At 44.8% G+C, this 19,188-nt stretch overlaps 1 protein-coding gene and 1 non-coding gene across 2 annotated transcripts; both read right to left on the bottom strand.

The window, feature by feature from the left end:
- Nucleotides 1–13,148: 13,148 nt before the first annotated feature.
- LOC112082056 lies at nucleotides 13,149–14,102 on the bottom strand. The gene is made up of 2 exons (XM_024149149.1): nucleotides 13,905–14,102; nucleotides 13,149–13,799 (listed from the first exon to the last, which is right to left on the bottom strand). Exons 1-2 carry the CDS (start codon nucleotides 14,100–14,102, stop codon nucleotides 13,149–13,151), a joined length of 849 nt encoding a protein of 282 aa, XP_024004917.1.
- Nucleotides 14,103–18,292: 4,190 nt separating this feature from the next.
- LOC112082528 lies at nucleotides 18,293–18,401 on the bottom strand. The gene has a single exon (XR_002897201.1). It is a non-coding gene; the product is annotated as a small nucleolar RNA R71 (small nucleolar RNA).
- Between the last annotated feature and the right edge of the window lie 787 nt (nucleotides 18,402–19,188).

The following is a 19,188-nucleotide window of genomic DNA, read 5'->3' as shown; positions in this document are numbered from 1 at the left end:
GTCGGGATCGACGTGGTTCCGGTCAATATTGCAGCAAACCACCGTCAATTCTTCAACGAAATAACACAGAGATATATCGGTGATAGAGAGAAGTAGGAAGAAGAAGAAAAAGAAGAAAACACGTTGTCACAGGAATAGCACAGAAGATCGCTTGCTTTTTGACTTCTTTAATATTTTCAAGTGACAGACAATTTCGAAATGATGATAATCAGCTATCGGTACAGGCGTAAGTTTGCAAAAACATTTATTGATATGTTTAACAAAAAAAAAATGAACCATTTGTTGAAGAAAATTTCTCTCTCTTTCCTGAGAGCAAAATTAAAGGCAATTTAGGTCATTTGAAACCCTAACCGTCGTCGTAAGTTGGCTTCACGCCGCCCCCATTTCATGGCTGCTGCAAACTCAAGGGAGCTCTCCGTTCCTCGAATTCCTCTGAAACCCCCAATCCCCCCTGATCCTCCCTCTTTCTCAGTGGTATTTTCTTCTCCTCTTTCGGGTCTAGTCAACTTGCTTTCCCGACTCTCCCATGGCTGAAGCTCCGGGCTCTGGTTCTCTTCCTGTTCCACCGTCTCCTGGTATTGTTGGCTCTGGTTTAGGCTCTAATCTGCCAATCCCTCAGGCCTCTACTTCTGCAGTTCCTCCCTCTGGGGAAGCTCAGACATCTTCTCGCAAAGCTTCTTCACCGGCTTCGGAGTTTAATTGGGCTTCAAAATTCAAGTCATCGTGTAGATTTCCGTGAATCTGATGCGGAGGTTTCGACTTCCGGGAAGGCAGACCAAGGGTTAAAATCCCAAATGCGGTTTATGAGAGAAGTGCAAAGCTTCACTCAAATTTTATTGTGGGTATCTTCTATGGAAACGCTCCATCCTATGGGAAAATCTGGGATGTTTTAAACTATCTATGGAGTAGAGATAAGAGAGTAACAATGCACAAGCTAAATCATCATGCTTTCCTATTTCACATCCCTTCTCCTGCTCTGAGAGGAAAGTAGTTCAACATGAACTATGGCGTGTAGGTGACTCACCATTTTTTGTTACGAAATGGAAATCTTCCTACAACACTGACCCGCCATCTCTCCACAGAGCTCCGATTTGGGCAACAATCGGTAATGTGCCCTTTGACCTGGTTACTGAAGAAGGAACCAGGATCATCTCCAAGCTCCTTGGCCGATTGGTGGATGTTAAACCCTTCACTAAAATTGACTCTTTTGAGATCAAAGTCATCCTGGACCTCACAAAGGCTCTCGAGGTTGAAATTGAGAGTGAGGATGGATCAGTTATTATCCTTAGCGTCTCCTACCTGTGGTTACCCCCATTGTGCTCTTTCTGTGACGAGATTGGTCATAAGGAGGTTTTCTATCCTGTTAAGCCCCTGAAAAAGAAACTTTTGAATCGGTCTGGTCCTTCAGGCTCCAATGCTGGCCCCAAAAGGGAAAGCTCCAAATGCAGCGAACAAGCCTCCCCAAAAGGCTAAAGAAGGTGGTCCCTCAAGGCCTCAAGCATCTCAAGTTTGGCGTCCAGTTAATCAGGTTTGTGCTGATCCTCCCTTACCTTCTTCGAATCCTCCCCTGCTGGCACAGTCTAAAGTTCAGGGTAAGTCGGTTCTTGCGAATGAATTGAAATTGGAGCCATCTTTGGATGTTGTCCCCTCGCCTGCGGTGTCCTCTCCTGCCCAGCCTTCAGAAATTTTTTTGCTTGTGATCAAGGCCCCTGCTTCCAAGTTGTGCCTCGCTTCATCGTCTGAGATTCTCCCAGTGGGCTTGTCAACCCTGTTTGCTGCTTTAGAAGATCTTGACTCGGAGTTACTCAATCAGGAGGGTTAGATGGAGCTTTGGAAGCCTGCTAAAGGCTCCTCCTCACCATCTTCCACCCCATCCAAAAACAAGAAGAAAAAGCAAAAGCTCTCTTCTCAGGAATCCCCTGTTCTCGGTGGTTATCTTCCTCTTGCGATAGAGGATCACCCTAACCCGTAATCTTAGTATATCAGATACATTTTTTTTGGAACGTGCACGGTCTAAATGAAAGTTATAAGCACCGTCCTCTCGAAAATTGGATTTCTTCAAGGCCAGTGATGTTTGGATCACTTATAGAGACACAAGTTGTGGAATCAAACATGAACCATATTCTTTCAAGCTTCGATCCTGGCTGGACTGTTATTTCAAACTATCAATTTTCTACATTGGGAAAAATTTGGATCATCTACAAACCACCAACAAAGGTTAATGTTATTTTTATGGATCTCCAGTCTATCACCTGTGAGATCCTTTTGGAAGATGGCGAGAGTTTCATCTACTCGGCAATCTACGGCTCTAACTCGGATGAGGAAAGAAAAAATATGTGGCTCTCGCTTTCTGATTCTCATGCCTCGTTCTCTCTTCACGCCAAGCCGTGGATGGTATGCGGGATTTTAACGAGATCACTTCTCCTTCTGAATTGTCAAATTGCAACATCATACACTCAAATCCCCAAATGAGAAGGTTTCGCAACTGTCTTCATTCTCTTGGGCTTTTTGATCTCCCGTCACAAGGTCCTGCTTTCACCAGGACTAATAAAAGGCCAGATGATCTGATTGGGAAAAATCTAGACTGTTGTTTGGTTAACAACCAGTGGATTTTATCATTCACCTCGAGCCATTGCTCTTTTGAAGCACCAGAATTCTCGGATCATACGCCCTGCCATATTCGGCTGCTCTCTCCTCCTCCATCTTTTGCCTCGTGATCTTTCAAGTTCTATAACTTCTTGGCCAATTAACCCTCCTTCTTGGATACAGTTTCAAATGCATGGAATGAAGCAGGTCCTCCTGCAACAAGTTGCGGTGATCTGTGATATAAGCTAAAGTTAATAAAGAGATCATTAAAAGCTTTTGTGCAGGGAGAACTTCATTGACATTGAGAAAAGAGGTGCTGAAGCTGCTGATTCATTAAAATCTGGTTTCTTTATCTGATCCATCTCAAAGCAATCTCGAGTCTGAAAGGCAAGCAAGAGAAAAGTGGATGGTTCTTCGATTAGCCGAAGAAAGTTTCTTCCGTCAGCGATATCGTATCAAAAGGGTTTGTAGAAGGAGACTCCAATACTTCCTTTTTCCATAATTATACCAGGATTCGCAATGCCCTGAATGCTATTAAATACCTGCTCAAAGAGGATGGCTCCAAAACTGGTTCTCTGCAGGAGTTTCACAAATTGGCTGTGGATCACTTCTCTGTGTTTATGAACAAAGTCAGAGGTGTCTTCTGTCCTGCACTCCCAGATTTCCTTCATGACCTCCAACCGAACCATCTGGTTGATGCTCACAAACAGGCCTTGATTGCTACAGTCTCTTCCGACATGATAAAGGAGACTTTTTTCAACATGCCTCTCAACAAAACCCCAGGACCTGATGGTCTCCCAGATGAATTTTTAAGGCGTCTTGGGGTATTATTGGTTCGGAGGTCTGCTCTGCCGTTAAGGATTTCTTCCAGTCGACTTTTATTCCCACAACTCTTAACAACACCTCCCTTGTTCTTATCGCGAAAAGACAAGGGGCTGATTCTATAAAGGAATTCCGATCCATCTCTTGTCTGAACACTGTCTAAAAGATCATATCCAGGCTTCTTGCAAATCGATTAAAGGTCAGTATTCCTTTTCTAATAACCCCGAATCAGTCAGCGATTGTCAAAGACAGGCTATTGTTTGAAAATGTTTTGCTTGCCTCAGAGGTTTTGTTGGGTTATCACAAAGACAATTCGCCCCCGCATATCACGCTGAAAGTGGATATTGCAAAAGCCTTTGACTCGGTTAGATAACATTTTGTGCTTAGTGTGCTGCATGAGTATGGTGCTCCGATTATTTTTACTCAGTGGATCAAGGCGTGCATCTGATCTCCATCCTTCTCGGTTTCTATAAACGGGGTAACCTTGGGTTATTTTAAGAGCCAATCTGGTCTTCGACAAGGAGATCCGTTGTCCCCTACTCTGTTCGACATGATCATGAACATTTTATCCCTCATGCTTAATCAAGCAGCAGAGAATGGTCTTTTCGATTACCACTTGGGATGTGAGGATCACAAACTGACTCATCTTTGTTTCACTGACGACCTTCTCGTCTTTCTTGAGGGGTCAGAACATTCTCTTGAAGGTGTCCTTGCGGTTCTGTCTCTGTTCGATAAGATCTCTGGATTGGCTGTCAATATTGATAAAACGTCCATTTTCTATTCTGGAATCTCAGAGGACTCGCTTAGCAGAATTAGTCAGAGATTTAATCTCTCTCCCTCATCTCTTCCGGTGCGTTACCTTAGGTTGCCGCTTTGCTCCAATAGGCTTTCTTTTGCAGACTGTGACCCTCTAATCACCCAAGTGAAAAATAAATTGGATGGTTGGTCTTCAAAGCTCCTGAGTATGGCAGGTAGGCTGCAGTTAATTTCGTCGGTGATCTCCGGTATAACATCTTTCTGGTGCTCGGCTGTCATTCTGCCGCAGAAGGTGATAAAGCGCATTAATAGCATGTCTGCTTCGTTTCTCTGGCACGGGAGTTCAGACAAACCTTCTAGTGCCTGTGTTGCTTGGAAGGATATCTCAACGCCAAAGCAAGAGGGAGGCTTGGGTCTTCGTGATTGGCCTGCTGGAACAATATTTGTAGGATCAAGCACATCTGGATGCTATTTTTCAGAGGAGGATCGATTTGGGTAACGTGGATTCGAAAATCTGATAACACCGTATTTGTACCCATTTTCACTATTGATTTTAAATACTTTTTCAAAGGTTTTAATCAGTTTTAAGAATTTTTATTATGATTTCTCTATATTTGTAGTATCAAGGCTCTTTTCAGGAAACTTAGGGAAAAAGATGGCAAAATGGAAGAAATCCACATTTTTAGCTAAGAGTCAGACCGTCAGAAGTTCAGCCTCAAATGAAGAATTTTTCACCGTCCGATCCAGCTCAAATTTGGAGACATTCAATAGAAGACAACAAGCTTTCCATAGCACTTTACATCAGGAAGATCCAACGGTGGAATCAAAAGATGCATGGAGAACAAGTTGACCAAATTCACCGATCCCGGAAGACTCTCACCCGTGGCAAACATACATTTTGCCTGCCCCGTAAGACTTTCACCCCCGATAGACCATATCCGAGCCACAAGGCCCAATATTAAAGCCCATTTCACCATTCATCTTCAGAGAATCCCTAAATGAGACCTGGAAGAGCCTAAGACCTATAAATACATTTCTTAGCAGTCCTAAACGGGTGTGTGCTTCTGTAATGAGATTTTGAGCCACCAAACTTTGTTTTTTTAGGCTTAGGCGATGGAGAAAGAGATTCTTCCTTGGATCCATTGTTCTTTCTCTTTTTTATCTAATTAACTTTTCTGTTTCATCTTTTGCATTCTTTCATGTCTTTTATCATTCCTTGCATCATGTCCCAAAAAGTCAAGTTGTTAAAGAGTCATCGATAGGCATACATGTTTGATTAGGATTTCTAAGTTTCTAGACCATATTCTGGATCTCATCTCTTCTAAGTTGTTCATATTACATGAGAGTAGTTTCATGACCTATTCTCTGAGAATAGGATCAATCAGAGCCACATGAGTACTGTAACAGATCATCCATACCTAGCTTCAGAAGAACATAGTCGCTACATCAGTCCAGAGCTACCTGTATAGAAGATGTGAGCAAATGAATTCAATAGTTAATGCATGATCTTATTTGTGGCATGAGAGCGAGGGTTAATTGTCATATTTAAGTGATTAGTTGATTAAGATGGCGAGAGTTGGGTAATTATACACATGTCTAAACCAGTTCTATGCAGATCCCAGAAATAGATGAAGATAAATCGCCCAAAGGCTAATTGGAAACGCTTTGACATCGATTAGAGTAAACCAGGGAAGTTTAAATCGCCCACTATGAGTTTAGAGTCTATAGTTTGAGTTGACATCTTTGAGATATTCTTTTTAAAACACATTTGCATTGCATTTTATTTTCAGTAAATATTAGATTAGGTTTAGTTTAGGATTCTTAACCAAAAATTCCAAACCCCCATGAGTTTATGACTTTGCTTACTCTCCTAATTTGGTGTTTCTTGCAGATTAGATATATTCCCTGTGGATCGACACTCTAAGTCGTACAACGTACATCTGTTTGTGTAGCCAAAACTCGCGCAACCAAAAATTTGTTAAGGAAAATTTAAGGGATCCGAAATTTCTAGGGTTTATCGCAAGAACAATGAAATCAAAAGAAGGTTTTTTTTGCTGGAAAAGTGTTTAAGTCTTATTGCTCTTAATGAATTGAATACGTCGTCTTTTTATACTAATCCTTTAAACTTCCTAGCCGAAAATCTTGAAAGAGATTCTCGGAATATATCCTTATCGCTTCGTGCGACCGCCGAATAACCACTTGCCTAGGGTTCTTCATGGGCTTCCTTATACGGCTCGGCCCAACTCAGGCTAACAGGGGACTCGGCCCATGCCGCTCTACGGCTCGGTCCATATCGACTCAGGGCCTGCATTGTAGTGTGGCTTGGCCCACACCATTTGTACGGTTTGGCCCATATCATCTTGCAGCTCGGTCCGTGCTGCTTTTAGGGCTCAGCCCATATCATTTCAGGGCTCGACCCATCCTGCTTCATGGATGGGCTCGGCTTGCTTCTTCACAGAACTCAGGTTCGTCAATATCTTTTGACACTTAGTCATTTTGAGATGGTTAATTCAGCTAGGGTGGAAACCGACCACAAAAGTTAGCCCCCCAGCTCGTCGGTCTCGGAGACGAGGGCGACGAGGTGTGAAGCTCCGAAAGCTGGATTGACCATGTTTGCCGAGCCTCCATGGTGCAGTTTTGTCGAGCCTTTTCATGATGAAATGATATCGAGCCGTTGTGTGGGTGATGTGATTCCAGTGAACATGCCGAGACGTTTATTTGGCGAGGCAATTGAGGAGCAGAGCCATTACAGAGTTACAACGATGAGGCATCTTTTCAGAGACGATGCCGAACCATGTTAATGATAACGACGAGGCGTTTTTTTAGAGATGATGCCGAGCTGTGTTAATGATAACGACAAGGCGATTTTCAGAGATGATGCCAAGCTGTGTTAACGATAACGACGAGGCAATGATGCGAGGCGCAGCCCATGTTGCCTGACGAGATATTCCGAGGCAGATGATCGTATCGAGCTGTTTTGTTGAAGGCGAGGCAATTTTGACGAGCCGTGCTTAGCGACATGGCAATTTTGATAAAGGAAAACGCCGAGTCGTGTTTAACAACGAGACATTCGTGTAAGGATCATGCTTAATCAAACGATGAGGCGTTCTGGGTTAAGTAGGCCGAGCCGTACTAAACGACGAAGTGTGTCATAAATCGTTATCGAGCCGTTTAGACGGAGAATATCCGAACCGTTCGTCACAAGGCTCGCCCGTTGTTATCCAAGATACGCGCATCAGACGCTCCCTACTATTATCCGTCTCTTGAGGGAGCCGTTGCAGATTCCACGTGCCGTATTTATGACATCGCTGTATCTCGAGGCTTGTGTGGACCCCACGTGGTTCGGTTCTTCTATATAAGGGGTCCTTCGCTCTCATTCTTCTCCTAGCTTCAGATTCACAAATTCACAAATGTAGCTCTCCCTTCTCTCTTTTTTCTCTCTCTAGTTTTTTAATTTTACGGCTAGGGTTTCGAGAGCCGAAGAAGTATCTTCTGTAGCTTATGTATTGTTTAGTAAGTTATGGCGAGCCATTCTCGGGATTCGCTCGATTCGCTATTTCATTACGAGTCGTTCCCTGCGAATGCCAAAGCGATAGATGCGACGGGGTCATGTACTTAAAAGTCTCCCGAAGTATCCTCTTCGGTGAATCCTTCCCTTGGTCATCCAATAGAAGACGAGGCGTCTGACTCGACGGACCATTCCTGCGACCGATCCATGAATGACGAGGCATCTGCTTCTACAAGTTCTTCCCGTGGTTCTGTACAACGCAAAGCCGTAGATTACGAGGTGAAAGCTGAGGAGGAAATTTTTCCTTTCGATCCGGTTGAAGCAAAACTCGAGCTGGAACGTCTTATGGCAAGCCGTGGAGCTTCCTCTTTGGGAAAAAAGAACCGCAGAGGGAAAAAGCAACGACCCGATCCTCTCGGTTCTACTCTCTCGTTTTCTGAATCTCTCGAGGCGTTACGACTCCGCTTTGGAATCTCCGAGGCAGTAGAATTCGTTGTTCTGGGGAAGACCGACCGAGCTGACCGTCCTCCTGCGAATTATGCTGAGGGGTTTACGGCATATGGTTGACATTCTTGTTCGGAGTTTTGAATGTGGATTGACGTTGAGCTGAATCACCTGCTCAATTTGTTAGAAATTTGCAAGGCCCAAAGGGGAAACAAATTTTACATCTCCAGCAAGTCAAAACGTCGGATTATTAGAGGTTTCCCAAGAAAAGACAGTTTTTTGACCGAGCGCTTTTTTTATGTCCAAGTGAACGAGGAATCGGTGGGCGAAAGCTTTATCCACAGGGTCAAAACAGATTGGGGACCACTTGGTAGCTTTTCTTTGGCTAGGATCTTGCAAAAATTTTGTCTTATTTTCTGACTCCCTTTATTTGCTCTCTCGTGCAGTTCAGAATACTCTCCCTCCGATTCTAGACGATCTATTTTTGGTTTGAGATGCCTTGGCTGCTAGAAAGGTCAATTAGAAACGCCACTTTTCGCACAAAAGAGTGGAGAAAGCTCGTTCCATTCTAGCTGGGATTACAGTTAGCTCAGAATTTTCCGAATCTTCAGCAGATACGAGAGAGAAAATGGTTCTGATCACTTTGAGGGAGCGAAAGAGGAGGGAGGCCGAGGAGGCTGAAAGGCGAGCAGCGGAGGCTTCTAAGCAGGGCAAGGAAAACTCTGAGAAGACTGGTGAGACCGCCAAACCCGACAAGGAGATGTCGGCTCGGGACGAGCCAGTGGATCCTAAGGAGAGAGGCGACGAGGCGGTTGTTTCTGGCTCGGACGCTGCCAAAGAGGGTGACACTGAACATGGAGAAATTGTCCCGAGGCGTCCACCAGAACGTCGAGCGCATCGAGAGATCCTCCTACGCCTCCTGCCTCGGTGGTGCTCGCTCTTCTGCAACCGACGAGGCCCGACGCTTCCAAGCTCGTAAAACATGAGGCAATGAAGTGCAGGCGATCTGCCGAGGAGAAAGCCAAAGGAGTAGCTTCTGACAAGAACGAGGTCTCAAAGAAGAAGCAGAAGGTGGTCCCCAAAAATCTTGTCGACGATGACGCCGAGGCTTCGACATCTCTTTTCTCAAAGATCGACAATGCCAATGTTATCTTGCGTGCCCCGAGAAGCTCAGACGATCAAAGCCCTATGCCGCGATGGCCCAGCGCGAGACCAAGGTATGGTTCGTCGTTTTACCTTTAACACTTTCTTGCGTTTAAGACTCAATTTTGATCTTCCGTGTTTCTTATTTTTATGCCGCAGTGAATGAGATGATGGCTGGTTACGAGGCCGACGCGCTTAATGATGAACGTCGCCTTGAAAAGGCTAGACGTGATAACACAACTTTCAAGGCTGAGCTAGAGAAGGCCTCAGGGGAGAATGCGAAAGCGTTAGCCCGGATCGAGGCACTCGAAGAAGAGAAAAAGGTCTTGAAAGCGGACCGCGAAAAGATGGCCACCCGTTATGAGGAATCGCGGGTAAGGAAGAACAGCAAAATCGCTTCTCTGAAGAGGCAGATTGCGGCGAAAGACTCACTTCTCGCGTCCCGGGTAGAGATTACGCGAAGGAGGCCAGACGCGACAGCTAAGTTCCAGGCGCGACTATCCGAGATTGAGAAGAAAATGGCAGAGTTGGAGAAGGCTAAAAAAGACGAAAATGACCTTGGCCAAAAAGACGAAAATGGCAGAGTTGGATTTATCTAGTACCGATTTTGTTTATCTCCTTTTGGAATTGGTGGTTTTGCCTTAATGATTTCGTGGGAATTATTTGTTTCAAACTGTTTTTGCGGAAAACTCGCGTTGAGGCGAGCGGTTTTCAGGTAATTCGCCCAAAATGGTTTTTAGGTGTTTTTCGAGTCGCGCTAGGGGTGCTGTTGTCTTATCTCCTAGCCGAGCTGTTTCGGGAAATATCGATGGAATGTCTCGAATAAAGACGAGCCATTTATATTTCAAAGATTAAAACGAACCCTTTTTAAGTTGTAATACGTCTGAGGATCAGTGTTTCTGAGTTGGGGGGTATGTCCTTGTCCTGGATAGATGATTAGGTTTGATTTGGTTTCCCGATTTTTAAAAAGGGAACCGATGTCTGTTAGGGTGTTGACTGTTTATGTCGAGGCGTTGAGTCATAAGTATGATGAGGTGTTTAAATTGGTTCGGTTTTTGCCTACCGAGATGTTATACTCGGATTTCTTATTTAAAGTCTGAAACGATAGTGCCAAATTATGGCTATAGACTGGCGTTCCCTAAAAGGTGAGTATATTTTGTCGGGTTTTAAGAGTTCACTTCGGTTTTAGAGAAAGCGATGTAGTCTCGACTTATAATCTCGTGTGCGACAGTGAACCGTGGTGACCGATACGTTTTTGGTCTGAAATTTGTATAGCGCTCTTAATTTTTATCCATAGAGGATGTAACTTGCACTCTCTTCCTAGAAAAGGTGGTAAAAGTCTGTTTAGAGAATGTTGTAATTGTTGTCTCGTTGTGGCCAACAACGAGACGAGGTGTTCGGTATTTGAATACCAAGGTGGAGTGGTAACGAGCAAAAGATTTTGTCGAAGTGAATGCAATGATAAATAAGAATCTAGCCGTTGTAAAATTCGTCAAAAAATAAAAAACTAGCCGGAGTGACAATAAGCGGATGAAAAACTATCCGAAGAGAAAATGTACCTAAAAATGGTTGACTAGACGAGCTAAAAGTTGAAAATGGTTTAAGTGTATACGTACCGAGGACGGGTTGCCTACGTACCCTTTTCAGGGATCAAGTTGTCCCATAGTTCATATTGGCCGTGGTGTATCCTTAGTGATAGTACTTCTTCAGGTGCATGGTGTTCAACGATCTTGGAATTGCTTCGTCAGTCGTTGTTGCGAGTTCATAAACTCGTGGATGAACCCCTTTCGTGATCTTGTAGGGGCCTTCCCAATTTGCTCCGAGCTTCCCAGCGTTCCTCTCGACAGTATTTTGAAATACTTTTTTAAAGACGAGCTCCCCTTCTTGAAATCATCGGCTTCGGACATTTTTGTTGTATTATCTCACCGTTGCTTGTTGGTAGTTCTGGACTCGGATTAAAGCCCACTCGCAGCTTTTGTTAATTAGATCAACCTCGTCCAGCATCATCAAGTGATTCAAGTCTTCTTGTCCTGGTAGAAGTCTTCGTCAAATTCCAGGGAAGTCCACCTCGGGAGGAATCACGCATTCTGTTTCATAGACGAAGGCGAATGGGGTTTCTCCGGTAGCTCGGCGTGGAGTTGTCCGATGCGACCAAAGGACTCCTTCCATTTCATTTGGCCATCTTCCTTTCTTAGCATCGAGTCTCTTTTTTAACCCGTCCAGGATTGTTTTATTAGTTGCTTCGGCCTGTCCGTTCCCTTGGGGATATCTTGGCGTGGATTTACTTAGGCGAATCTTCCACTTCTCACAAAAAGCTTCAAAGTGAGTTGAGATGAATTGAAAGCCGTTGTCTGTTACTATCTCGTATGGAACTCCGTGCCTACAAATGATATTTTTCCAGACAAAGTGCTTGACCTTGGCGTCTTTTATGCTTGCGTAGGAGTCGGCCTCGACCCATTTGAAGAAGTAGTCTGTAATGACGAGCAGAAAACGCTTCTGCTTTGACCGATGTAAAGGCCCAACTATGTCCATCGACCATCTCATCAAGGGATAGGGCGACGAAATTGACGATATCAGCTCGGTTGGTTGATGGATGGGGGGAGCGTGCCGCTGACACTTCTCGCACTTTGCAGTAAATTTATAACAGTCCTTGACCATCGTGGGCCAGAAGTATCCGTGCCGCTTTATCTTGAACGCTAGGGACCTTCTGCTAAAGTGATTTCCACACGCGGTGCTGTGCACATCGTGCATTATTTTCCTTGCTTCGGATCCTTCGACACACATCATCAATGGTCCTGAAAATCTCCATTTAAACACTTCACGTCGACAAGGACGTACCGCGCGGCTTGAGCCTTTAATTTGCGAGCCTCTCATTTGTTGGATGAAACCTCTCTGTCGGCGATGCAGATTCGAATTGCTCCAAGCCATTCCTTGATGCAGCATTACTCTAGCTCGGCTGACAAGGCGTCTTCTTCCATTGCAATCGCCTCGTCGTTATCTGGTTCCTCCTCTGGTGAGTTGATTAGCCGAACTCCTTCTACATGAATTCGACCAGAATTGTTTTTCGGAGATCCGGGTCCAAGGTCGAGGCGACCGCTGCTAAGGCGTCCGTCGAGGTGTTTTCGCCTCTGGGTATTCGCGTGAGCTCGAACTCGTCGAACTTTTCTACTAAGTTTCAGACTACTCTGAGATACACTCCGATTCTTTCATCCTTCGCCTCGTATTCTCCGTTAAATTGGTTTGGTACGAGCTGTGAGTCGCAAAAGGCTCTTATTTTGAACTTTGATTCCTTGTGCTAGTCGTAGGCCAGCGATCAATGCTTCATACTCTGCTTCGTTGTTCGAGGCATGGAAATTCAGGCGGAATGACTGCTCCAAGATTTCTCCTGTTGGCGAGGTGAGGCGAACTCCTATTCCCGAACTTCTTATTTCCTCGGAGGATATCATTGAAAAGGAGGCACTTGTTAGTATATCGCGAGATGAATCGGTTTAGCACATCAACTCTTACTGTGAGCCACTGAACTTCTCGCTTCGTTCTTGGAGAAGATTAACGCATTGATCTGCTTGGAGTTTGCTTCAATGCCTCGGTGTGTTACCAAATAGCCGAGGAATTCTCCCGAGGTTACCACAAATCTACATTTGCCGGATTTAGCTTCATATTATGTTTGTTTAGTTGCTTGAAGCATTCCCGTAGGTGCGTGATATGGTTATTTTCTTCAAGCGATTTGACCAGCATATCATCGATGTACACCTCCATCGTTTTTATGAGCTGATCTGCGAACAACTTATTTAATAGCCGTTGATACATTGCTCCAGTGTTTTTGAGTCCGAACGGCATGACTTTATAGCAATATATTTTGTGGTCGGTTATGAACGCCATTTTTTCTCTGTCATCGGGATGCATCAGGATTTGGTTGTAACCTGAGAACGCGTCCATGAATGTCAACAACCTGTTTCCCACCGTCGATATGCGGTAGAGGGAAGCTGTCTTTTGGACACGCCTTGTTGAGGTCTGTGAAGTCTACGCAGACTCGCCACTTGCCATTTTTCTTCTTCACTACCACCGGGTTTGCGAGCCAGTCCGGATATTTTGCTTCGGCAATCAATCCTACTTTGAGCAATCTTTCCACTTCGTCGTTGACAGCTTTAGCTTGTTCAGGGCCAAGCTTCCTCTTTTTCTGCTTGATCGGTTGAAAGGTCGGGTCTACGTTTAGCTCGTGACAGGTCACGTCGATGCTTATGCCCAGCATATCCTGTACGCTCCTAGCAAAAGTGTTGATATTCTCCTTGAGGAAGAAGAGGAGTTCGTTCTTCAGAGGCTCTTCCAGCTTGGTTCCAATCTCGACGCACCTCTCTGGATGCGCTTCGTATGCACACCAAGTTACCGCATCATATACCGGCTCGGTGCATGTCTCGCGACTCTCCGCGATCTGTGATTGGTATAAGGGTTTGGAAAGCTCGTTTATGGGCTCTCGATCCGTCTGAAGCTTCTTGCGATCCACATATGCGCGTGCGTCGGTGACAGGATTTCTCAGTTTGTGCTACGCCAGGAAACACATTCGCGACTCTTTCTGATTTCTCCAAATCGTCTTGATGCCTGCTGGAGTCGGGAACTTGATGCAGAGGTGATAGGTTGAAGGGATTGCTCTCATTGTGTTTATCCATGGAGTTCCCATGATCACTTTATAGATCGTTGGGTGGTCGGTGACCAAGAATTTGACGATCTCAGTGACTCCACCAGCCACCACGGGGAGCCTGATTGTGCCCATAGTCATCGTTGTTTCTCCTGAAAATCCGGTTAGAGGCTTTGGGACAGCCATCACCTCGGAGAGGTCGATTCCCATCCTTCTGAGTGTCTCTCTAAAGATAACATCTACCAAGCTCCCGGTGTCGATGAGTACTCTTTCTACATCATGATCTCTAATCGTCAGTTCGATCACCAGTGAGGCCTATCTATCCCTGCCGTTTCTTCCTCAGAAAAAGAGATCACTGTGTTCGGGAGATCGGTTGGTTCGGTCCAGTTCTCCTTTGCTACGGCTCGGCGTTGGTAGGCTTTGATAGAGGACACCATGTCTTGGTAATATTGGGATCCACTCATAATCATGTTGATCCTTTGTCTCGGCTTGGATCGCTCTTTGGGTTCGCCTCTCCTGTCGCGCTTGCTATTGTCACCTCGTCGAGGCAGATTTGCTGGTTCTGCCGCGCCTTTCGGCTCGGTTTCCTTATTGGGTTCAGTAGGGGCAAGATCCTTAAGATTTATCGCGCTCTGAAGCTCTCCTGCTGTCATTTTAGCTGCGAGTTTTGCTTCCAGAGTTCGGCACTGCGCTGTTGAGTGCCCGTAGAATTGATGACATTCGCAGAACGCCTTTTCGTCATAGTTGGTGGGCCTCCTCACTCAAGTGTTGATTCGCGGCTCTCCCGTTCCGCGTCCAGCGCCTAATTGGTAGTTGTGGGCGCCTCCACTCCTTGGTTCTTCCGAGCTCTGCATCGTCGGGCTGTTCGAGGGATTACCTTTCCTTGAGGGACACGTCAGGATCAAACTCCGGATCGCTGCTTTTGTCGCTTCGTAATGCTCGTCCAGGTTTACGACAAAGTCTGACGACCGATGTAAGGCATCCTGAATTGTTTGCGGCGTGTTGAGCACCATCTCCCGTCGAAATTCGGATTTGTACCATAAGGATCGTTTCAGGGCTTCAAGTGCAGCCTTGTCGCTTATTCCTTCTACTTTGGACACGACCGCCTTGAATCTTGCCATGTAATCCTGAAGCGGCTCGTTTGTTCCTTGGGATAGCATCCATAAGTCGGCATCAGAAGTTCCTAGGTCCATGAACATCAAATACTGCTTCAGGAACAAAGCGGAGAGCTGTTGGAAGCTTCTGATCGAGTTGCGCTCTTGCCTTGAAAACTATTCCAGTGCGGCTCCCTTGAGATGTTCTACGAATAGCAGACAATAGCTGGCATCTTTCTCCTGCTCGGTCAGATTGGCAGAATTCTTTGTGAAGGCTCGTCCCATCGCTATGCGAAACTCTGTGATATACGCCTTTGGGTCGGTGGTGCCTTCGTAAAATAGGATTCTGACTTTCCCGGGTTTGGGAATCTTAGCCTCCGTGATTTTTGTCGTGAACAGGGTTCTTTGGGTTTCTTCGAGCATCCGTTCAATCTCCGGCGCGGCACTTGTCGCATTATGCACTTGAGATTTCATGGCGCGTATCTCTGCCACTGTCTGAGCCATTAAAGCTTGCAACTCTTCAATCTCTAGGGTCTGCACGCGGGTTTCTCTCCTAGGTGGACGAGGTCGCTCCTGATCTTCTCTCCTCTGCTCGACCCATTGGAGATTTCCCTCTTCCTCGGTTGGGTCGTTATTGTGAATCGGGTCGGTGATCTCATCGGCTTGAATGCCATCTAGTGCCTAGGCGAGCTCTTCTTGACTTATCCGCCGAGCTGAGCCGTTTTGTTGCGAGTTTCTGGTTCCATCGCTCTGCTTGGCGTCCACATCGACCATGTCGTTCTCCTCTTCATCACCTCGTCGCCTTGAATTCTGATAACACCGGATTTTGACCATTTTTATGGATCACTTTAATATCTTTTACAGGTGTTTTTACTCCATTTCCAAAGGTTTTCAAACGATTTCTATGTTTTCGGATTTTAAAAGACTTTTCAGGTAATTTGGGATAAAGAGGCACAAATTGGAACAAAAAGACTCTTTTGGATAAATGCAAACCGTCAGAACTCTCATGGAGAGACGAAGACCTTCTCACCGTCTGATCACCCTCAAAATTGGACAACTTATAGAAGAATCAACCAGCTTTCAAATGCATTTGGTTATGAGACATTCCAATGGTTGGATCTCAAGATATTCCATTAGCCCCAGAGCCACTTGAAGACAGCCAGCAAGTCATGCGACCGCGGCCAACAGCCCATTTCCCGCGGTCACAAGCCTCCCGACCGCGGCCAACCACCTATTCCCCGCGGTCACGTCACTCCCGACCGCGGCCGTCAAACTCCGAACTAAAGCCCATATTTCTGAAGCCCAAAGTCATTCTCAGCCTCAATTCCGGAACCCTAGAGACCATGGAGTATTGAAGACTATAAATACTTGTCATTTAGGTCGTTTTTAGGACCAACCCTTCATACTTTACAGAAACCCTTTTTCCTTTAGCCGTTTTTATGCGATTTTTGTAGAATATTGTTCAAGTTCGAGTTCTTCAATAGAGAAGCTTTCTTCATCTCTTTTCTTTACTGTTTTTGATTACTTTTATTAGAACCAATGATGATGTCGACCTCAGCCATGTCTGAGTAGATCCCGAGTTGGACTTAGGGTACCCGAAAGGGGCTCTCATAATCGATTAAGACATCTAGGTTTATAGATCTGGGACTTCAACTTTGTTCTCTGTTTATTCTTGTTCTTATTGCATGTATGCTTGATTGATCACCTAGTATCTGATCTATATAGTTAGTGTTGTGAAAGTTTTCATTAAATATCAGCCTTAGAATGAAACAGGCGATTTTTCCTTAGGAGTGGAAACCTACCTGCGGCGAGATCGTGAGTATTGACGAGTCTTGTGCAGCTCTTGCGTTCTCTCCCTTCCAGGGCCAGAGTGGAAACCTACTGGTCAGGGTTGCGAAAAACAGTTGGTTATGATCACGACAGTGACGTAGTCATACCGCCGTACTCTAGCTCTAAAACCCTATATATCGATATCCGTCAATCCCAATCTATCTACCTTAGTGTTAAAACCTATTATGATCTCTTAGAGTTCCCAAAAGCTCAGCGTTTTTAGCCATAGTTTACAAACCAATCGATTTTTACTTGTTTATTTAGATCTGCATTTCAATTGCCTTAGTTCGATATTTTACTTGCTTTACTTGCTTTCCATTCGATTTTTCTACTTGCTTTCTATGATAGATTTATTTGCTTTCTTTTAGTTTTAGTTTAATTCGTGATAAACAACCAACCTTTAAAACCAATCTAGTCTAGACATAAAGTTAAAAACCGTAGAAGAATACCAGGCACACAAATATCTGTGGATTCGATCCCTAAATACTATAACTGATTAGCTGTGCACTTGCGGCTTTCATGTGTTTCTGTTAAGGGTAAAACTTGTTCCCTCACGCAGTTGACACGCAATCAAGTTTTTGACGCCGTTGCCGGGGATTTGTTTCGCTGCCTTTTGCTATTTTTCTTGTTTTAACTTCTGTTCTAGACACCTGATCTCTAGTTCTTTCTTAAAGTTTTGCTGAATTATCTTTCCCTTCTTTTGTTTTTCTCTGAATTGCATGAATACCAGGTGCAGACCTGTAGAAAACATTCCAATTCTAGACAAGATAGACAGACACGAAAGAGAACTTCGAAGACTTAGACGAATGCAAGGAATGGCCAACGACGACCAGCCTGGAGATCCTATTAACCGAGCTTTAAATATGGACCAAGACGGGTCCGAACATGGAGAAAATGAAGAGAATGATCGCAGAGGAGGTGATCATGCTCGACAAGATGGAGAGGAGGATGAGGTTCCTCCGAGAAACCACCAGAACCGCGAGAGAGAAGAACGTGAAGACCTTGATGCACCCATCAATGCAGCCGACGGTGACCACCAAGGAATGCAGCTGAATGGGCGCGTTAACCGCCCTGTACAGCCAGCAAATTAACACCGAAGACAAGCCAGGAATCATCGCATAGCTGATTTCGATGAACCTACTCAAAACTTTCAAAACCGATCTGCAATTCAAATTCCATTTCCGAACCGGAATGAGTTTGAAGTCAAGCCTCAAATCATCTCATTGGTGAAACAAAACCAATTCCATGGAGTTCCTTCCTAACACCCAATGGACCATATCGAGCTCTTTGAAGAAATCAGTAGCATGATGAGAACAAACCAAGTTCCAGCAGACTATTTAAAGTGTAAGTTGTTCCCTTTTTCATTAGCAGACAAAGCTCACCGTTGGTTGAAATCTTTGCCGGCAGGATCGATTACTAATTGGGAAGAATGTAAAACTGCTTTCCTGAATCACTTCTATACTAAGTCAAGGTCGAATTTGTTGAGAACAAAGATCTCAAGCTTTCAACAAGGCCCGACTGAATCTTTCTATGAAGCCTGGGAACGTTTTAAGGAGTATGAACGTGATTGCCCTCACCATGGATTTCCTGGATCAAGCTTGCTGAGCACATTTTACCGAGGTTTGCAACCAAAATACAAACTTTCACTTGATACAGCTAGCAATGGAGATTTTGGACAAAAGAAGATAGCCCAAGGAAGAGCCCTCATCGAAAATTTGGCTCAAGCCAATAACAATGATTGTCCTGAATACGATCGATCGACGAATCAAACCGGAACAAACAACAAGGAGATAACCGAGTTGAAGAACATGATGAGCCAGCTTCTGAAGAGCAATAATCGCCCAATCCATGCTTGTGAAACCAACAATGGCACAAAAGATGAAGGACCTAGTGATATTGATCACATAAATCAAGCCTTTCAAGAAGAAGATGTGAACTATGTAGGAGCGCTAGTACCATATCAAAATTGCTTCAACAATGGCTTCAACAACAACTTCTGGAATGCAAATTACAACAACCTCTCTTACCGCAATCCAAATGTGGAGAATCCTCAAGATCAGTACTACCCACCTCAGCAAAAATCCTTCCAAAACAAGTTCCAAGGTGGAAACTTCGGAGGAACAGGACCATATCAACCGCGACAGCCATATAACTACCAAGGTACGGGTTTTAACAATCAATTTGTACAACAGCAGGGAGTCACGACGAACCAGCTAGCTTCACAAATCGGTAGACTTGAACAGTCCATCCAACAGCTCGTTATGACGAACGAAAAAGCATCTAAAGACGTGAACGTGAAAGTTGACTGCATGTACAATGATTTGAACGAGAAGTTTGAAGCTTTATCTTCACACGTTAAAAAGCTAGACGTG

This window comes from Eutrema salsugineum, unplaced genomic scaffold (assembly GCF_000478725.1).
Source record: "Eutrema salsugineum unplaced genomic scaffold, Eutsalg1_0 scaffold_1, whole genome shotgun sequence".
In the NCBI taxonomy this organism is placed as follows: Eukaryota; Viridiplantae; Streptophyta; class Magnoliopsida; order Brassicales; family Brassicaceae; genus Eutrema; species Eutrema salsugineum.
The sequence above is the reverse complement of the archived record's forward strand: the minus strand, read 5'-3'. Positions and strand labels throughout refer to the sequence as shown.